Source organism: Zalophus californianus, chromosome 5, assembly GCF_009762305.2.
Source record: "Zalophus californianus isolate mZalCal1 chromosome 5, mZalCal1.pri.v2, whole genome shotgun sequence".
NCBI lineage: Eukaryota > Metazoa > Chordata > Mammalia > Carnivora > Otariidae > Zalophus > Zalophus californianus.
In genome coordinates, this window is record NC_045599.1 from 22,388,590 (window position 1) to 22,410,435 (window position 21,846).

Consider the following 21,846-nt stretch of genomic DNA (forward strand, 5'->3'; position numbering starts at 1 on the left):
TTCCATTTAAATAATGTAATACATGTGTACACTTACACTGACACAAGTGAAGGTATTTCAGAATACGGTCTTGTTTTTGTTTAAATTGATGCATACTCAGAAATTCAAACAATACAGAAAAGTGTTGATAGCAAACAGAAAACAAAGAAAATAATACACAAATAAAGTGGCAAAAGCAGAAAATCACTCAGAAATCCATCCACCCAGAAGGAATTATCACTGATGAACATCATTCCAAATACTGCTCTATCCACAGTCACAGAGTGAAGCTGAAAAAATTTCTATGCAAAAGATCAATTTGTTTTTATCTCCGTAGTTTCTAAGATACTTTCTAATGTTAAGAATTGATGAAAAACACTAAAAACTGATGCTCTTTTCCCCTTATGTTAAAATTCAAATATAATTTTGAGACAGTATTAATGGCTTCTGTGCCATGAATTTTAAGAAAATTAGCATTCACATATGCTTCCAACTCATTTTTGTTATTTCTATAATTTTCACTTTTTCAATGTTTATGGCATTTACCATAATCGCTGAAGTATCTAGTATTGATTCTTAAAGGAATCAGTAAGGCTTTTACTGCAACTCCTACATCTCTCTCTCAAATCGTTATGTTGCAGTGCTAAATTTTTTTTCCCCAAGAAGGGAGGGCCCACAGGTGTTTTCTCTGTGCATTATTTCACATGTGAGACTATGCCTATTGTTTTCACAACTGACCAACTGCTGAGATAGAACATCTTCATATGTGTCCTCAGGATTCTGTGGGCCTCGGTCTCATGTCTTCTGGTCTTGAATGTTTTGGTTTTGTTCACACGTTCCTTTTCCATCTACAGCCTGAAGAATCCTTCTCTACGGCTTAAGTCAACAAAAGTAAAAAGGCTAAGTCTCTGGTCTTATGATTTATCTTTTTCTCTAACATTCAGTGCTTCCTTCCATTTTGGGGAGATGTTTGGCTGTTCAATACTTTTTTCTGTTCATTTATTTTGGGCTCTCTACTTCAGAGACACCAATAATACTTCCGTGTCCAGTCTTTGTCTTTTCTCTCATAGTGCTAAGTTCTTCCCCCTTTCTCGTTCTGACTTTTCTGCCCACCTCTTTTTGTTCATTCTCTATGCCGCCCATTAACGTTTTTACCTCTGTCTTTCCTATTCTCTGCTGTTTCTATTGAATAGGTCTCTAATTTTGCTGTTTGTTTCCCATAGCTCTGCAATTTCCCCATTTGCCTTTTGTCTTTTCTTGCTTTTATAATCTCTTTGAACTTGTTCACTCATATTTATGCTCACATTAAAGTCCTCTATGGCACAAAGTACCTGTGGGAAATCTGCTTTCATTCCTTGGGTGATTTTCTTCTACTCTGCGTTGGTTCTCTCCTTTTTGTGTATTTCACCGTTGGTTCCACACGGCGCCTGCAAGCTTGCCATTGCTTACTTTCAACTTATGTACATGCTACTTGGTCAGCCCCTTTATGAGTTTTTATATATTCTGGAACAGTTTAGACAGAGTATCTGGACATACCCCCCTCCTTATCTGGGCGTTATTTGGAAGACAAACTGGGATATGGATTTCATTAAAGCTGCTATTCTGTTAACCTAAGGTGGGAAGGAGTAAGGATGAAAATGGGAAGCTGTGTGCTCATCTGCTGATGCACCTGGCCTCGCTTCTTTCTTCACACATGACACCAAATGGTCTGTATCCATGTTTACTCCACTGATGATGGAGTCCTAGCCTGTCCCTGAGGAGCTTCCTCCAGTTTTGGGTATTCTCCCATTTTGGTGGAGAATGTTGGGAAACGGCCAAATGCAGCAAGTTTTGGGGCACTAAAGAAACTCTGAGAATTTGGGTGAGAAGTAGAGGCTGAGTGGAAAATGTTGATCCGTCAGTCAGTTCAGAGGGTCATATATTATCAGATGGGAGGGTCTCAAGAAATTAAATTAGCGAATACAGGAGAAGCTGTCTAAATGAGACAGAACCTGTGGGGAGAGATAAGACAACATCAAGGAGAAAGAGGCAGAACCATGGAATTACATTTTGGGATCTCAAAATTTGGCATTTGTCTAAGTGGGGCAGGGTCTCACTGAGGATGAATTACTTGTGTGCCTCTCTCCCTTGTCCTGGCAGGAGACGTCTCCCTTTCTGGCAATGATACACTGAAAAACCAACACATGAAGCACATACAGTGAACACAAACTACCTAGCATCACCTCAGGAAAGGTCTGGCGAGAAGTTCTGTAAGGGCCAAGACTGCAGATAAAGGAGTAGGGTTAGGAAGGGGAAATTATTAGGCACGAAGAACTAATTTTTTGAAATTTTATGCTGGCCAAAGTACCTGGCTACTGCTGACTTGTTCCTTTTCCTACCAACTCTTGTCAAGTCGAAGTGAGTAATAAATCATGTAAACCCAAAACCACACTGACTCACACTTTCTACTAATTAGCTTTGGTGCTTACACGAAACCAGGACCAGGGGGAAGAAAATGAAGCTCACTCTACAGTGGCCTTGTATGAGATGCATTAGATTCTGCTCAATCTAACAGATCATTGTCGAAGCATGAATGCTTTCAGTTTCCAATATCATCTTCCCCAGGGTTTACTATTCATTCTCTTGGTCTGATTCTCTAAAAATTGGTGGGTATGTATTGAAACTTCCATTACCTTTTAAGCACACCTTCTTCCTTCAGTACCACTTCAGGTAGTAAGATGGAGAGAGGCTCTTTTCTGAGCCATTCTAGATGGTCTGATTTGTTTTTGTCTAGTCGCCACTGGTGAACTGTGCGTGTGTGTGTGCGTATGCTGAGTATTTGCCATTTCTGTTCATTTGATTAGATGCTAGTGTAGGGAGAGCCAGTAATCTGGTTTCATTTTATAATCTTTGCCCAGCACTTAGCCTGAGTTACCCTTTTAAAGGTTTTCTATGAATCACTAGTTTTGTTAAAGCCTGCTGGTTCCTTAATTGTTTTTAATCTTTTTCCTTTCTTCGTCTGTATTTGCATGGACTCCAAATGCACACAGTGATGGCCCAAACGATATATAAAGCAAACTGAGTCTCTGAGAGGAAATCCCCATTTTTTTTCTTGGAGAGCTGTCGCACTAGTCACAAGTCCCATTTCTAGGAGAGAGGGATGATGTCACCAGTTAAGGGAAGGACACACTGCTCTTAGGCAAAAGGTGCAGGCCTTGATGAGTTCCCGGGGAGGATTTCCAGTCTCAGACAGATAGACAGACAGATGGCAGACTGAAACATGAAGGTAAATGCCCAACACAAGCTCCTGAGGTTTTCACAAACACATTACATAGCAGTGATTGGGGGAGATAGCATCTCCTATGTTTAAAAAGCTGAATAGTTTTTCCACATGTCATTCATTTAGTAATAAAAAAAAAAAAAGAAATGGTTAAAAAGAAAAAAAAAAAAAAGGAATGAGCCAAACTTCCAACTGTTGGCTCTTGGCCAGGAAAACTTCATAAGAGATGAAAGCCGCCTTCATCATTATTCATTCGGCAGAATAATCCATGCTTAAATGAATGACTTTTATATGTACAGCATGTGCTGTGTATTCTGCTTCCAGGTGGAGCCCGTTCCAGCCCTTTTTGTGGTTGCATGTGCTGGAGCTGATCCAGCTTGGCAATGAGCTGGAGTCGCAGGGACCCACCTTGGCAGGACCTGCTGTCGGAGGCTGGAGTGAAGCCCATCTCGCACTCGCAGCGATAGGCACCTGGGACGTTGAGGCACTGCCCGTTTTCGCAGAGGTTGATGTTTTCTGCGCACTCATCCACATCTATGGGAGAAGCAAATGACATCTCTGTTAAGTTCCCCGCATAGCGACATGGCTTCTCCTTGCTCTAGAACTGAGTCCACATCACCGGCTTGAGCTGGTGCTCATGAACATGAAACAATACTCAGTTGCATTCCCCTAAACAAGCGTGTACAACTGGCTAACAGAGCTGTTTAGCCTAAACCCTGACATTCCATTATCACCCGATTAGCAGGAAGAGGGCAGGTGTCTCTCGGATCTTAGTTCTTTCATACTAACTTGATGCATCAGTGTTATACCAACATCACCGACAGATGACCAAGAACACTGAAATTAATCTTAAAAGGGTGTCTGTTCTAAGATTATGTTTTCAAGTCAATGAACAACTTGTTTTGTCACTAGTTCAAAGTATGTTTAAGCAAATCAGAGCTACTCTACGAGAATTTTTCATGTCACTATGACGGTATTAAAATACTTCTTAATTATGCAAACGAGCAGGATTCACAGACCAGACAATTTATATAATCCTATCAAATTGAGAAAGGGGATAGTGCAGAAAGCAGTGTTTATGGAGGGCCTAATATGCGCCAGGTAGAGGGCTAGCTGCCTGTCGTGCATGTTTTTGTTTAGTTCACCAGCCCTGTGCGGGTCAGAAGCGGAAGAACCTGAGGCTCAGAGCGGCTTCTGTGGCTGGGCCCGCATCTAAGTGCAGGTGCGCCTGACACCAAGGCCACACCCTTTCCTTCATACCCTGTTGTAGAGAAATACAAAGAAAGGCGCACTAAGACTGAAAAGTAATGAAGCTTTAAATATTAAATAAGCACGTTTTCTTAAAGAAGCATCTGAAAGTGATGTGTTTTTGATGTCAATAATTAGACAAAAATTAGAGTCTGTCTTTTAATTGGGGGTTTAAAGTATGTGCTGAAATTCAACCGAAAACACCAATCTCCACAATCTTAAAAGCATCATACTTTATGTCCAGCAAGCTGATGCAGTCATTCATAGGAGTATAATAAGGAGATGTCTTATTCTCAAGGAATGCAAAACGAAGAGCAGCTCAGTCACAGCTAATGTTTATTGAACTCTTAGGATGTGTTTTCCTAAACCCTTCACTTGTGTGATTTCATTTCATCCTTTCAACACCATGTGACAACCTGAGATTCTGATGAGCACATGAACCAGTAGTGATTGGGTGGAACATATATTATATCCTAAGACACTGAATAAGTTTTCCCTCATGTCATTTACTTCATAATAAAAATCGGAATGGGAATTCCTGCCCCCTTTAACTACATTTCTCTTTAAAGAAGGCAAGCTTATGGAGTGTTCCATGAAAACCATGCCAGAGCACATCTGAGGACTCTCACCCACCTGAGCAGGTAAAGCCATCTCCAGTGAACCCTTCAGAGCAGGCACATCGGTAGGAGCCCGGGGTATTTACACACTGAGCATTGATGCTACATTGGTGGGTTCCGTTTGAACATTCGTCCAGATCTGCGTGCCAAGAGAAGAGAGCGATCAAGTTCAGAAACGAAAACAGAACCCTTAAAACACACAGACGGATTTTCATTGGTCTTAATTTAAGTGTACAGTGGACAAGTGGGATTTGTTTTACTTTACCTGTAAGGTCACAATTCTAGTTCTCTAAGATCTCAGACTCACAATCCAAAATGTCTGTTCTACAAACGGGCTAAAATGATTAATAAAAGTATTTATGAGATATCTAATAAGCTAGAATTTTAATGGTTAAAAGGTAAACCGGTGCTATATTTCCTTCTGAATTCCACTGGGCACAGATGTGATCACTGGTTCCTTTATTCCTAAAAAAGGGTCAATTTCTAAATTCAGGGACTGAATTTCAGAGCAGGATAATTAGCAAAGAGTTTTCAAGTTCCTTTAACAGATGAGAAAAACAAGATCTGATTCTTGATCTCGCAGAGTCTAGTCTAGTAGAAATGACATAAGCTAAACAAAGAAATATTGGTTATGTCAAATAGGTTGTATGTTCCATGAAGAAAAGGGAATAAAACGGGCCTCTCATTTGGGCTGCAGGAACAAGGAAGGGTCCCACTGGGGAAGGAGTTTTCAGTGAACTTCACACCGGGACGATGAGTCAGAGTTAGCCTGCTGCCCAGAAGCAAGGAACGGTATTCCTTCCCTAGGGAACAGCACCTTTAGAGATGCTGAGAAGGAAAAGAGCTGGATGTGATAAAAGACACCGGGGGAGCCAGAATGACAGAACACAGCATAGGACCTGGGACTGATGGAAGCTGAAGCTTGGAGAGCTATGGGAGGAGGCTGCAGGCTCTTGTAAACAACAGGAAGGAAGCTGCATTTTAGCCTCAATTTGAGGATTCGAATGATAATTTATTTATTTATTTATTTTCTTGTCATAAAATATGGATATTTCATTCCAGCTCTGGGGAATGAAAAAAAAGGGGAACACATTCTTCTGCACACCCTTCTAATTTAGCTGACATTAATTTGAAAAAGCTAAAGCAAATATGTACATGTATCTGTATAAATATTTATATATACACATACATATTTCATCAGTGTTTATATATTCACTCTATTTTTGTTTTTTAATAAACACCCTTAAAAGTCATTAAATGCATCCCAATACTTCTGCCTCTTCATCAATCTTTTAATACTGTTTGGATTAAATTCACAGTTTGTGTTTTAATCCCTTATGTGATTGGTCAAACTGTACATTACATTAGAAGATGTGAGGGAAAAAACTTCGTTTAAAAGTTACACCCTAAAAAAAAAAAAAAAGGTTATACTCTCCGTGTCACAGTTACCCTTTACATGATTTTTTCATCATCGTTTTCAACTTCACACATCTTGTAGTTCTCTACGCAGACTATTTCAGCTTCTAGTGCTGTACATATCTACATCTTCTGGATGGGACTGCCCATGATCCATGAGCTTGGGGTCAAGCATAAACTGTGTAGCACCTGGGGTGGATTCTGATTTTGTCTTTGTTTCAGAGCTGAGTTCTGTTGTCAAGGGCACTGAGTATTTCAGGCTGTCAGTTGCTTTTGCAGGTATTTCTATTTCAGCAGAATTTCCTAGCTTAGATTTTTCTTTAGGTTTAGGAAATGACTCTTTTTTGTTGATTTTTGTCCACAATGATTTAACTGCTTCATAAATTTGCTGGCTTGTAGTATATGCCTTTTTCCCAGTTACCTTTGCAATTATTACTGACTGAACTGGGTAGCAAACAGTTGCTCCTAAAGTGGCCAGTCCCAGTGGATAAGCAATTTTCTTAAACCTAGAACCTTTTCTTGCTGAAACCAAGCCTGCCAATCCTGCAACTGTAATCACTCCAAGTTTTGGAAGAAAATCTCGAGGTGGATTCTTCAGATAAATATACGCATCTTTTCCAAATTGTACTGTATCCATTATTCCATTTTTCACAAACACATAAACACCCTTGCACCAGCCAATATAATGACCAGTTGTAGCGCGGATGGATGCAAAGCCCATTTGTAAACGACCAGGCTGTTCTTCAACATATTTAGACTGCAGAGGTGGTGCAGTATATATGGGGAGCTGCTCTGGTCTTACTAGCTGCTTTTTGTATTCTTCTTCTTTAGCTGCATGGACAGTTACAGATGCACATATCAGACCTCCAGGTATGGTTGTCAGCTTTCCCATCCTAACGGCCGCCATATCTGTGACCTTCTCCGTCTCTCGAATGAGAATTTAAAGAGACCAGATTCATGGGTTAAAAGATCTGTCTGGATGCTATGTGGAGAACAGATTAAAGGACCAGCAAGGCAATGAGCAGATACTTGAGGATGTTCTTTTTGCCTCAGAGAGAGGCAGAGAGAGAGAGAGAGAGGGAGGGAGGGAGCGAGGGAGGGAGGGAGAATGCCTGAGAGTAGAGCAGGGGGATGGAGATGGAAAGAAGAGAATGAATTTGCACGATGTTTTGGAGCAGAAGTACTTGGACACAGTTAAATCTTTTGTAGTTTGCAATAGTTGGCCAGAGTGATGGATGGACAAGGACAAAAAAGGAAGGCTAGAAAAGAGAAAATATGAGGCCAGAAAATAGGAATGGGGGATATGGCTGGGAAAAAAAAAAAACCCTGTGAGATTAATGATAAGAGTGATGACAGCTAGACCAGAACTGGGTCTAGTGAACTGAATAATGCCATCAGGGAACGTTACTTAGCAAAGTTATTTGGAAAGTATGATCATTTCTATTCAGTCAGCTCCTACACATTAGACAAGTATAAAACAACTGAATGGCCAAGACAGTATACTCCAATTAACTGACAATGTTGTTAACAGATCTTAAGGCTCTCCCCTTCAATGCTTACTGCTGGCTTACAAGGTTTTAGTGAGTAATCCTGGGGAGGTCAGTTGAGCTTGTTTTATTTTCTATTTTAAGTTGACCTGGATAATTCTAACCAGCTGGAACAATGCTTTGTTGGTAAAGCATGCACAACAGTTAAGCGTAGGAAGCCGCACTATGTGTAGCAGCGAACGTGACAGACAGCCCCCCTCACCCCCCCACCTCACAGCCAGGAAAGACTTAGGAGACCCCAGCTCAGCAACTCAAAAGCCTGGAGAACAGCAACTGTCCTTCCTTCCAGTCTCCTCTGTCCCAGTCAGACCTCCTGGAATCCAGCAAAACCTTTTGCTTTCTCTGGAAGAGGAGTTCTATTTTCTATTAAGAAGCTGGTACTGACCAGGCACAGACTCAGATTATCTGATAAAACCTTTCCATTTCCTTCACGTGTTTCACTGGGTTTTAAGTCTCACTGATTGCTGTATGAAAAGACTGGAAAAATACATTAGTCATTTTTCATCGTACATCTGTTTGGACTTCTGGCTACACATCAAATAATTTTTACTGAATAACAACACATTAAAAAGCAGATGCCAAGGCACACTGCTGTGATGTGATAATTTATGCCAAGGTTAAAGGAAACTCTTAGGCAGGAATTACCTTGCAACTAAAGATAGCCTTTGATTTTCAAGAGAATAAATGAAAAGCAAGAACATATTCCTATTCAAGTACATGGGTTAAGGACTGTGCAAAGAAGAGCCTCAAAGAATTTTGTGTCGTAGCAAAGGATGTTCACATTTGCAAACTCACCAATACATTTGATGCCATTTCCAACCCAACCTTCTCTACAACTGCACTTGAAGCTTCCCGGGACGTTGAGACAGGAGGCATGCATGTCGCAGTTGTGGGCACCAATTTCACACTCGTCCACATCTGAGAAGGCACAGTTAATACGATGAAAATTAAACACAAAGCTAATTAATTCTGCACAGGTAAAATTTTAAAGTAAACATGGAAATATCTAAATTGGCACGGAAAAAAAACACTAATATCATTTTTATTTTTAATTCTGTGGGCGCTGACAAGATTTGCAAGTTCATGATCCAAGTCAAACAAGCCTTTCTCTACTAGAGGAAACTGCCAGTCACTTTCTGGTAGGAGAGAGATACTCCCCCCAGAGAGATATGTATGTCTGTCCCTCCCCACCTCTCTGCCTGGGCCCAGACAAAACTCCATGCAGAAGGCATGATTATAAGATGTCAAAAGAAATCGCATTTCCAAAGCAAGACTCTCCTATTCTTTTCCATTAGTACTTATTACATGTTTTTCATAAAGATTAAAACAAATCTGACTTTTAAAATAAGTAATAATTCTTGTTATTGTTAGAATCAATACAGTATAGTATAGAGTATTTGAAAACTATCATTTTAGTGTGTATTCATCTTTTATTTATTTGAGAATATGTAAAAATACTCACTGGAAATTTTATCTGGAAAATGAGCAGAAGCTTTTACCAGTACATATGGATATACACACACACATACATACATATTATATATGTGTACATACACGTATGTGTGTATAAACTATGTAGCTTTGGTTCTCCAGAGCTTTCTAGAAGAGAAAGAATAATCTTTTCTATCCAGCTCAATGATTACATGTCGTAGATGCTGCAATCCTGGGCGCTCACGTACACGCGTACACACCATGCACGTGCACACACACAGAGCGACTGGCTTTGCTTCAACCTTCCTAGCAGTGAACACGCAGCGTACCCTCTTTTCCTCACTCGCCTGTCCCTGGGGGTGTCCAGGTTAAGCGCCGGGCTGCGGTCCAAGCCACCCACCACCAGCCTTGAGCAAAATGCTCCACGACGGCTTTAAATTGAACAACGGGGAAGACCTGGTCCAAAGCACTCCCCTTGGGACTTCCCCGCCCATTTTATGCAAAAGCTCAAAACTTATTTAACAGAGAAAGGAAACAAGAGACAAAGTGGATGGGGTGAGCAAAGAAACAGAATGAAGAGAGAAAAGAGAGGGTCAACTGGGGCCAAGGCAAGAGAGGGAAAAGCAAATAGAAAGAGAAGAGGAAAAAAGAGAGGGAAAGATGGGGAAAGGAAGGCCCAGGGTCTAACTAGAAGTCTGCATGAAGTCTGTCCAGTCAGAAGGACTGCAGAAACATGCAACATGTGCGGTGGCTCCAGGTCTCCTGTGGGGGCCGAGGGCCTCCTAAGAAAGTGAACAGTGCAAACAGCGGCAGCGGCGCCCGGCAGACGCACAGGCCTGGACTGCACGCCCCTGCCCCCACTCCGTGGGTGGACCACTGAGACACTGTGCCACCAGACGGGGGACACACCCGCCACACGTGCTCTGGGGCAGACGCTCATCACACGGTCACCACCTGGCATGGGTCACGGTCTCACAGGTGCAAAGGAACCCATGACGCTGAAGGTTGGCCTCTGAAACAGGAGAAGCCAAAGCACACAGGGTCCTAGTTTGGGACCTACCTGTGCATCCTGTAGTCCCCTTCTTCACGGAATAACCCAGCTGACAGTGGCAGATGAAGGAGCCCTTGGTGTTCTCACATTCCCCAAACATGCAGATGTTTGAATTTAAGTCACACTCATTCACATCTAGAAAATTTATTTTCAATAGTTTGGTTAGTACTTGTTCATCCTAGGATGTGAAAGCTCTCGTTTAAACTGAAGAGCCTACCATCAAAATACACAAACGTTAAAACATAATCTATTTGCAAGACATATTATCATTTTCCAGAATTATGTTCAAATAGTTCTTCCGTTTCAGCTCTCCCATCTTGTAACACAGCGGCTTGAATTTTTAAAGTAACTGAAAAAGCCTCTTCCTCTCGTGTTTGTAGGTCTGTGTGCCTGTGTGTGTGTGTGTGTGTGTGTGTGTGTGTGTGTGTGTGTGCGTGCGTGCGCATGGCATTTATCTCGTCTTTATGGTACCCACCAATGCACGTTTTCATGTCCATTGAAGCCATGAAGCCGTCATAACACAGACAGCGGTACTCCCCAGGAATGTTGGTACACTGGCCGCCGTCACAGATGTCAGGATTATTTTCACATTCGTCAATATCTGACGACAGAAAGTTAGCATTAAATAAAGACAAGAATGGCTCTGAGTAAGCTCAAATCCTGTGTTTCCGGTCCAGACCCCCTCCGAACACGTGGAGCGAGATCTGTGAGGTAACACCAGGGAGCTGTCCGCGGCATATACCTGCGCACGACCTCCCGTCGGGCATCAGGGCATAGCCCTCGCCGCAGCTGCATTCATAGCTGCCTTCTGAATTCGTGCACCGTGTGTCGCAGCCTCCATTCATGATCATACACTCGTCGATATCTGTGAAAACAACATTGCAACCCCGTTACTTATCAGACCTGCTTCCTTCAAAAAAACAACCAACCAAAAAAAAAGGAAGGGAGATTTTCTTCTCTTTAAACAGATAATGCTTAATGGCTTTGGATTTCTCTCCCCACTATCGTGTTGGTTTATCTTTATACCACTGGTGTCTCCTAGCTCTCTGTACTTCCTTTTAGATAAGCATTCTATTGGACATGTAGCCCAAGGAGCCTAAGATTACAGAACTCAGAAATGCAGTAGTGATGGAGTTTAGGGTGTTTTCCATGATAAAACCAAAGACTCCTCTGCAAAACCACAAAACGATGGCATCCTACAGCTCTGTCCCCTTTCTGAGATTTGTGTTCAGGACAAAGGACTTCCACTGGCTTCATTATAATAAGTTCAGGGCCAGGAGCTGACCTAGCCTGATTTGAGAAATGCAAGTTGAAGACCTGTCTGGTGGACGCTCACCTGTACAGCCCTGCCGGTCTGGCGTGGCCTGGTACCCGGGATTACAGGAGCACTGATAGGTTCCAATCATGTTCACACATTTCCCATTTCTACAGAGATTGTCACTCAGGGAGCATTCATTTATATCTATAAAAAGATACACCGCATTAATGTCTTTGCGGTAACCATATCATTTAAAGTAACAAGAAATGTTGCACGTGACTACTGGTCCCCACGGTGGTTTGCGTACTTTTCGGGGAGGTAAGATAATCTCCTGGGGTGTTCAAAGAAAACACTGCAATCTGTATTTCTATCTAAGACGGTATCGTCCAGTAGAACTCTGTACACTGATGGGACTGTTCCGTATCTCTGCTATCCAGTACGTAGCTGCTACTGAGCATTTGAAGCATGAACAAAATGATTAAGGAATTGAAATTTTAAAGCATTTTTTTTAATTTAAATTTTTTTAAAGTATTCTCTTTGCCCAACATGGGGCTCAAACTCACAACCCCAAAATCAAGACTCACATGGTCTACCAACTCAGCCAGCCAGGCACCCCAGGAATTAAATTTTTAATGTTACTGAATTTTAATTAAATTTAAGTAGCCACATGTGGGTCGTGAACACGAGACCATGTACATGTAGCGTATGCCAGAAATAAAACTTACTAATATTTAATATACGAATTTACACTGGTATGTTCACCTGCTCTTTATGAGATGGTCAAGAGTTGCCTGAATAATGTGGAGGATCCTGAGGGAAGAAGGCTGGCTCCCCAAGCCACAGGGCCTGATACCAGGGCTTGCACTGTTTGTGTGTTTCCATCTTACTGTGTTTAGTGTGCCTCGATAGGTGGATCTACATCACCTACTTTAAAATCAACTAACCTTTATAAGATAGGCAGGTGCCTTATAAAAAAACTTCTGCAAAGGTCTGTGGAATCAAGTAGTGCTATTACTGCAATTATAAGAGAATAGCAAGAAAATAGTAGCATACAAGCTACTCGTGAGACACAATGTAAGGTAAAAACAATGACAATATCATCGGGTAAAATTAGATCTTCATCCCAGATTCTCAAAATTACCAAGAAGACTACGTGACATGTGGATTTATATCTACGATCATGAAATACGTATTTCATTAAATGTGCAAAAATATGCATTTTATATAATATACCTGTAAGGGGTACTTTTTTTCAGCTATAGGATCCATGAAAACTAACAAAATAAATTCGAGTTAGAAACAGGTCTCTGATTCGCTGAATCACAAAGATGAACAAATATTCTGAAATCATCTCTATGAAAAAGTTTTAGTACTGCTATTAAAATGAAATAAAAATACTTAGGGGTGCCTGGGTGGCTCAGTTGGCTAAGCGCCTGCCTTTGGCCCAGGTTATGATCCCAGGGTCCTGGGATCAAGCCCCGTGTTGAGCTCCCTGTTTAGTGACGAGTCTGCTTCTGCTTCTGCCTTTGCCCCTCCCCACTGCTCATGCCTTCTCTCTGGCTCTCTCTCTCTCAAATAAATAAATAAAATCTTAAAAAAAAACCTTTAAAACTTTTTCAGTTTACCTTTTAAAAATGTCTGTTTAGTGTACAATTTAAGATTCACCTAATATATTAGCAGAACAATATAAACAGGGTTTATAAATAAATACACGTCTAGTGGAAAGGTGTGCTCAAATTCTGTTTTGAAATGGGGGTGTGCCATCTGCTCTGTTTTAAACCGTTTTTACTTGCTGACACTTGCAAGAAAGATTTTCTGTGAAGAAAATGTTTCCTGGCCACAGCAAGCTTTTAAAACCAACACACTAGAGCTCAGGAGTCCCAGAGGCCTCTGTATACATATGAAAAGCTGTCAGATGGAATGCTCCAAGACCAGCAAGACCGGCTGGTGTTCTCACGGCACCCCTGCCAGCCCCCCCCCCCGCCCCTTAGCTCTGCCAGCGAAGAGACCAGGATCTTTCTGTGACAGGAGGGTGAGGAGGGAGCTCACGTGCTCCCACACACACAGGCAGACCCCGTGATGACAGACATGGGGGTGCTGAATGAATGGCAGGGAGTTGCACAGGGGAATGCACAGGTGAGCCATGAGGGAGCAGCCCTTCCAACAGCAGCAGCTTCCCCATTCCATCTTCTGTGGAGAAGGGACCTATGTGGCCTGACACAGGGTCCACCACAGGCATGTTTGTCATCAAACAGTGGGTCACCAGGACAATGCTGGCTCCTTTGAGTGCATCACTGAGGCATTCTCTAAGGACACAGCCCGAATCCAAATAAAGGGGCTTTGAATTTCCAACTTTGAACCAGCTAGATTGCACGTGCCCAAAACAACAAATTTGTTAGAACTGACCGCTGATCTTTATGATCTCCACCAGGTGAGCTGGGTGGGTTTATGTGCTGAGGAGACAAAAACTCACCCACACAGTCCTCACGTGACGGTGACAGCTCGTGTCCCAATGGACAGTCACACTGAAAGCTGCCCTCAGTGTTCACACAGGTGCCACCCCTACAAAGGAGAGGGTTACGTTCACATTCGTCAATGTCTGAAAGGTAAAAACGTGAGATCCATTAAAGAACTCTGAGGGGAAAACATGTGCGTATACAGCATGGGGGATAAATGATCATCTGAGATAAGTGGGACTCAAACGTAAGAGACAGGTTTCAGAGGAGGTTTGGATAATGTTCTCCTCACTTTTTCTACTACAAGTAAATGGTAAGCTTTTTTCTTAAAGACAGTGAGTTGTCAGGGAATGGACTTGCATGAAACAAGCAGACTCACAAGAGATAAAAATAAACTTTGTTTCACCTCACCCTAAATTCCAGACACCATATATTGCTATCCATGCCACTAATCAAAGTAAAGGAAAAATTATAGACTGATCACTTTTTATGTCCCATGTGGTGAGTCCTGTAAGTCACTAAATATGGACCAAAAGGTAGGCAGTACCAAGGGTTTGTAATAACACACATAAAGAAATAATATGGGATTTGCGTGGCTGAATATAAATTTGGGGTCACCCCCCAAGGTCATGCATGTTAAGTGAATCCCTTATGGGTATCAGTCTGTGCTGATTTTAGGTTCTATGAACAAACAGAACCCAGTCTCAGTATCTCACTGCCACTGAGGCAACACGAGGCTGGGGCTCCCCAAGAGTTATCTCGGAGCAGATTTCCTGTCTGACATTGAAATTTGTTCTCTCGCTCACCACAGCGCCTGGAGACAGGCTTGGAGACAGGCCAAGGTCGAGCTCCCTGGTTTGGAGTCTAGACGGGAAGAGCTGAAGCACACTTACCCATGCAGTTCTTCATCATCATGAACCCACTTTCGTAGCCTTCGAAGCACTCACACTCAAAGCTGCCTGGCGTGTTGACACAGATGCCACTTCCACAGAGGTCAGGAGAAATCCTGCACTCATCAATGTCTAATTTACGGGGTTGAAAAGAGATGAAAAAAAATCGCATGAGAGAAGCAGGTACCGAAGAGCAGTGAGGCAGGTGCGGCCTTTCCGGGGAAGGTGCAGCCCACGGGAGGTGCTGGCGAAGTCAGCAGCTAGCAGTAAGCAGCTCCGCGTGCCCGAGATCAGCTCGAGGCGAACGGGACCTTGGGCACATTCCTTTCCCCAACTGCCAAAACTGTCACGGCCAACGGGCAGGTGTGCGTTGGCCTTTAAGAATTCTGGAATTGTGGACTTCTCTTTGTGGCTTAAAAGTGGTAACAGAGGGATGAACAGAGCAACTGCGGTATGAGCCAGACAAGGCAGGGGACAGATGAGGACGCAGTGGACACATGGAATGAAGTCCTGGGCACGCAGTGGGGTGGCTGGTGACCAGCACACCCAGCCAGCCTCAGAGGCAGATGTAGCCCCCCACCTTCCAGCTAGACAGTGTACATACATGGCGGAGCTGTGAAATATGCTCCGGGGTTTGTTTTTCTGTCACGTTCAGATGTGGAGGGGCTACTGGTTGATTTCTCAAAATAAAAATCAAGAAAAAGGATGTGTTTGTCGCTCTACATACTATGGAAAATAAGAATCTTCAACAGCAGCTTTTATGCTATCAAAAACGAGATTCTCTGAGAAATATCCCATGCTCGTAAGCTGAGATTTTTTCATAGAGAAGTGGTGTCTATAAATATAATTGAGAAAACATGACGTACTTAAAAAAATTTTTTTTTTGGTCAGGAAAGTTTTTGTAGGAAAAAATGCCTTTGCTGGCATCTCTTCATTTTGATAAATTTTAATTCTGAAGTTCTTCTATCACAGGATTTATCAGTGGATAATTTGTACATGCTCTCTTGGGCGTCTCAGTCTCAGAACATCAAATGCATTCTCCCAGCCTTTGGTCTTTATTTATTTCCCAAATTACAGGCAATACTGAAGATATGCTTTTAAACAAAATTCTTTTTTTTAAATTTTTTATTGTTATGTTAATCACCATACATTACATCATTAGTTCTTGATGTAGTGTTCCATGATCCATTTAAACAAAATTCTTAACACCATTCACTGATTCAATTAGGCAGCTAACACTATGCATATTGATTCTCTTGCTTGCTGTCTTATCAGTATCTAGAAATTAGCAGTTAGAGATATTTGAAGAACAGAGAATGAACTCATTGGCAGAGCACAGACATGTTCTGGCTGACGTGATGTGCTGGCTGCTGCATGGTGTGGAGTGTGGACTCCGGAAGCAGACACCTAGGTACCAATCTTAGTTCTATCATCTACTGGGTGAAGAGGCTTGGGAAAATCATTTCATTTCTGTGTGCCTCAATTTCCACATCTGTAAAATGGGGAGTATGGTACAACCCACCTGGCTAGGATTAAGTGAACCAAGTATGTGTCAAGCGCTGAGAACAGTGCCTGTCTCATACAGAGCACTGTATCCATGGAAATGGTTTTCTGCTAAAAACTGGTATTTTGGGAGGAGGTGGCTTTGAACTGGTCCTTGAAGCTTGTACAGAAATTCTAACTTTAGGGGTCCTTGGGTGGCACAGTTGGTTAAGTGACCGACTCTTGGTTACAGTTCAGGTCATGATCTCAGGGACCTGAGATCAAGCCCCTCACTGGGCTCTAAGCTCAGTGAAGAGTCCGCTAAAGTTTCTCTCTCCCTCTGCTCCTCCCCAGGCTCACGTGCATACTCTCTCTAAAATAAATACATCTTAAAAAAAAAAAAAAGAAAGAAATTCTAACTTTAAAGATGTGGAGTGAGTAGGACCAGAGATAAAGTGCACAGGTGAAGAAAAGTAATGCATGTCAGAGAACAGTCCGTTGCGGAGTGCCCGGACGGCAGAGGTGGAGAGCGCAAGGACGGGCAGGATGGGTGTGATTAGTGAGGGTGCCAAAAGAGGACGGGCTTTAAAGGTTGTGAACAATGGCGGCCAATGGTGCCCCACTGTCCTTTCATGTTATACACCACAACACTGCAGTGTGACCAACAAAGGTCTCTCTTACACAGTTAAAGGTGGTAAGTTTCAGAGTCAAAGTAACTTGGCTAGTTTCACACCAAAAACTGGAAGAAACCTGTCTTCACCCAGGTTTAAAACTGTGGGTCAGTGAAAGTTGCTTTGTGGGCAGTAACACATGGTGGTTGGTGAACATGAAGGATCAATGGCATGGAAGACCCTGGAAGAATCTGCCATGCAGTGAATACTGCCACATGTCGCCCAGTTCCCCCTTCAGGAAAGAAGGACTTACTCACCTTTTCCCTGCTGCTTCTGGCGGGGCGGGGGGGCGGGGGGCTTGTGAGCACAAAGCCCTGAGATGTAAACTATCTTCCAGAAATGCCTCAGCTAAGAGGAACATGCCTCATACTCACACCCCTTTTCTGGGCAGATGTATCCCAAGACTGACCATACAGGTCCACAGACACCTAGTCTTGTTGCCCTAAGACAGTTCTGACGGGCCATCCTAGATCCAGAGCTCCTGGTGGGGTGGGCTGAGGGCCCCTCTGGGACTGATGGCCGCCCAGCTGCCCCCTTTGCCCACTTCTGCTTTCTTCCCTTCCCTTCCCGAGGAGTTGATCCCAAGAGCAATCCCTAGTAAACCTTCTGCAGGCTAATCTCTGCTCAGAGTCTATTTCCTGAGGAACTGAGCCGGCACCTACAACAGTCTTGAAGAAAGAAGGAAGAGTATAGTGTTTGGAACAACCACTGCGATGGAGACTATACCTAACTTCTTCCTCGTCCGAGAGAGGGAGAGATCAAAACTAGATCTGAGGCTTCGATCCTGAGTGAAACGATGCTATTGCTACAGACAAGGAGGTCGCTAGGCAGAGGAAGGGTGGGGACGGGACAAAGGGAGGCTAAAATGAAGAGGAGCTGCAGGATGGCGAGTGCAAGTGTGGCACTGAGGCAGAGGAGAGGACAGAGCCCGCCTGTGCAGGCACCGGGCCATAGGCAGCTGTGAGAGGTGGAGGACTCTGGAAAAATGCCAAGGGCAGGAAGAATCCGTGAAGATGAGCGAAGACACATCGCTGGCACAGATGGATGACCGAGACAGGGAAGGGCCACGGAGACCAAGAGAGAAGAAAATTGAGGAGGGGATGCGGCCAGCAGAGAGGTCATGGAGAGTATGCACCAAGAGAAAGGTATTTTTTCAACCTGACAAAGATGTTCTGTGAGAGAACGTATATGTGCCTCAACGAGGGAGGGCAGAAGTCTAAAATTACATGGATGTAGAAAGCAGATGGTTCTTCAGGAGAGAGAGGTAAGAGATAAAAGCAGGGCAACGGGGTGGCAGCGTGAGGGATAAGATGGCCGAGGTAATGGCGTGAACTTGTTTTCAGGTCCCAGGAAAGCAACAAGAAAGGGAGGGAAGTGCTGCAGAAAGAGGAGGGAGCCTGCTGACAAGGGCTGGAGCAGGAGCAGCCAGGGGGAGGGCATGAGGAGGAGCAGAAAACCGTGAACATGAAATCTCATTGCCTGAGAGAGGGGCGGGTGTGGGCAGGGATCTGGCTGTGAGAGTGGATGTCAAGAAAGAAGAGCGGCAGTGAGCAGGGGCCTGAGAGGGTGTGTGGGTCAGAGGAGGTCTACAGGTGGAGTGGAGAGTCAGTCAGGGACGTAAGAGGTGAACCGTGTTGCTGAGTAGCCGTGAGTCCAGCTGAAGGCGAAGGAGTGAGGTGCAGGTAGCTCCTCCCTCACCGCAGGAAAGCCATGTGGGGGGTGAGGAGCTGGGGCAGCAGGAGAGGCCGAAAGTTTGGAAACGCTCCGGGGATGGTCGAGGCAGGCGGCGACCTGGGGACTCCAGTACCTTCCTCAACAGAGAGTGAGGAAGGTGTCAGAAGCACATTTCAGTGGCGATCAGCAGGGGTGAGGGCAGAAGGAAGGAAAAAGTCCAAGGAGGGGATGAATAAAGAGAGTTGTGGAAATAAGATCTTGGAGATACAGTTCAAGAGTCTGGAATAATTTATTTAATGTCACAGAAAAATCTAGACTTCCTATCTTGTCAAACTAAAGGGAACAGGTATGGACAGAGATATATGGATGGCAACTGGAGCATAATTACTGAGAAAACTCTTCACAGATGAGGAAAATAAGTTACAACTGCTCTATTGCAAACTTTCACATTCTTAAGAGATGTTATGTATCATTTAGACAATTAGCACTTGCTCTAGTGTATTCATCATCCTGGAAATCCTATTTTTCTGTTGTTCCTCGGGTAAAAGAGCATTTTCATGTTGTTGTGCTGCTCTCACAAGAGCTGGTTTGGAGAAGTGATTTAAGAGCAGGGAATAAAACCCAAGAAGCCAAATGTGGGCTTTTTTCAAAGGCAGTTCTTTCCAGCAGAGCAAAAGAAGAGAGCCAGGGTTCGCCAAATCCAGCAAAAGAGCGGCCTCACCTGTGCAGTTTCTTTCCTCCATGTCCAGAGCAAAGCCGCTGTTGCAACGGCACTTGAAGCTGCCAATTGTATTTCTGCACTTGCCGTAAGTGCACATCCCAGGAAAAGCTTTGCATTCATTGATATCTGAAAGCAGAACAAAGCAGGAATGGAGAGCCGGTTGATGGAAAAGTGTGGGTCCCTCGGTGAAAGCTTGAAAAGCTATCACGATGGAAAATAATGTTCCCAAGTCCAAATGGGGGCCCTCAACATCATCAGTGATCACATGGATGCCACAGAGAAAGTTTCAACCCTTTTTAATGAAGGGTTCCGATCTCTTCCTTTCTGACCATTCATTTGGTAAGGTTTAGGGGGCATAGGGAGATTTCTGCTACATCAGGGCTGCATCTGGTCAGGCTGTGCTAAGGAAAGCAGACATACAGTGTGGAAGGATGTATGAAAAGTGAGATTAGTGGCGTGTTTTACATCTTTACTTCAGTACCAGCCTATACAGGTGATTCATATTCCTGGGCCAAAAGGTCGGCCACAATTCACGTTTAACAAAGAAAATAAAGTGGCAAATTACATGCGTAAAGCAAAACAAATCTGAGAGAAAGTGGGAGGTGAGCTTTGGTGCAGAGAGGTCAACGCGACCCTGAAAGTTACCTTTGTAAAATGGCCGCCCTGTAAGAACGTCCCCTCTGTTAGCAAAGCCCGGCCCCCGGGGGCACAGGGTCTCATACTCCTTGGTGCCAGGTTTGGGGCATTCCTCACACTCCGTGCCCCAGGCTGCCCCAACCGCACAGCAGCAGGCATCCATGCGAAACTTCCCAGGAACAGGATGGACACATTCATCTTCATCCCACTTCAAATAACACTGCTCCATGCGGATGTCTACATGGCAAGTGAAATCACAGTTTGAGATGAAGGTTTCACGTTCGTTGACCGTATACGGAGTTTCTGCTCAGCACCTGGCACAATGCCGAGCTCTGGAAATAGGATAATGGGTGAGAGACCGAGTCCCTGACCTCCTGGAAGGGACTCCATAATGACAGTCACTTGAAGAGAACAAAGGTGGGTTCCTCAGTATTACTTTATTTTCACAGGAAGGAAAGATTCCCTTGCGACCAGACTCCTTCCTATCATCATCCATGATCCCTTTTGTGTATTGCTCACCTCAGAAAGAATAAGATTACTTTAGTGACAGATTCTTGTTGTTCACTGAATTGCTTAAAGTGGCTTGCGACCAGTTCTGTCCTGTCCCAGTCAGAAGCAGTAAATGATCAACTGTAATCTATTTGCCAACTTGGGACAACTACTAAAACAGCTTTACCAAGGGAAAAAAAAATGTTTTTGCATTTAAAGTTATTTTTTTTTCTGTCAAATTTACCTTTGGTATCATGGTTTTTGTCCTGCATTATGTAAATTTGCCCTAGTCAAGGGCCAAATTATTTGCTTAAATGTCACCTTTTCCCTTCAATCTTGAAACATACCAGGATCTTAGAAGGCTGACAAGAGTCACAAGATAGGATAAATTAGTATGGTCTGTAAATAACACATTTATCTGTTAGTCAACAGAGCCGTTGGTCCAACTACAGTCAAACATCTGGCTATATGGATAATGAGATAAAAAAGGTTTTCTTTAATCAAATAATATGTTTTATTTGATGAAAGCCTTTCAAGACATTAAATCTTTTCCTAAACCTGAAATTGCTGAACAGAGTATGACATCCCTAATGGAAATATAAACATAAATCAATAAATGTGTTTATTATTTTAGTTACTGTCAATACTGATTCTTTCAAGTGCTCAAGCAAAGGTAGCCAACCTCCTTTAGCTTACAGTCACGTCCATTTCCAAGGATGGTAATTAAAAAGTCCTATTTTTAAAGAAAGAAATCACTGTGGTACATTTACATTTTGACTTGGTAGACTGAATACAGGTATTCACAGTAGGTGATTCTGCCTTATGTATCCACACCATCACCAGCCTCAAAGCCATGCTCTCTACCAGTGCGAGGTACAACAGTAATCCCCGGAGCGTCATGACCTCAAGGCACCCAGTGGCCACTCCCAGTCACAGCCAACCCCATCCAACACCCAACACTGTCACTAAGGATCTTAACAATATATACAAGTTTTATTTAGGTACCCTGAAAACTGTGGAC

The 21,846-nt window shown here is 43.3% G+C and overlaps 2 protein-coding genes across 2 annotated transcripts in view; both read right to left on the reverse strand.

Moving 5' to 3' along the window:
• The window catches only part of FBN2 (fibrillin 2), a 262,634-nt gene that overhangs the window by 54,931 nt on the left and 185,857 nt on the right, over positions 1-21,846 (reverse strand). Inside the window, exons 24-34 of the mRNA XM_027606724.2 lie at positions 20,346-20,573; positions 19,701-19,826; positions 15,156-15,284; positions 14,280-14,405; positions 11,885-12,010; positions 11,291-11,413; positions 11,024-11,149; positions 10,558-10,683; positions 8,862-8,984; positions 5,120-5,242; positions 3,647-3,772 (exon numbers count right to left, since the gene is read on the reverse strand). Coding sequence (XP_027462525.2) covers positions 3,647-3,772; positions 5,120-5,242; positions 8,862-8,984; positions 10,558-10,683; positions 11,024-11,149; positions 11,291-11,413; positions 11,885-12,010; positions 14,280-14,405; positions 15,156-15,284; positions 19,701-19,826; positions 20,346-20,573 — 1,482 coding nt within the window. The remainder of the gene's footprint in view (positions 1-3,646; positions 3,773-5,119; positions 5,243-8,861; positions 8,985-10,557; positions 10,684-11,023; positions 11,150-11,290; positions 11,414-11,884; positions 12,011-14,279; positions 14,406-15,155; positions 15,285-19,700; positions 19,827-20,345; positions 20,574-21,846) is intronic.
• On the reverse strand, positions 6,492-7,450 carry LOC113929663 (MICOS complex subunit MIC27). Its single transcript, XM_027606725.1, has one exon. The coding sequence runs from the start codon at positions 7,424-7,426 to the stop codon at positions 6,620-6,622; it is 807 nt and encodes a 268-aa protein (XP_027462526.1). The 5' UTR covers positions 7,427-7,450; the 3' UTR covers positions 6,492-6,619.

Coding starts and splice junctions, on each gene's coding strand:
- LOC113929663 (XM_027606725.1), bottom strand. CDS start 7,426: ATGGCGGCCGTTAGGATGGGAAAGCTGACAACCATACCTGGAGGTCTG.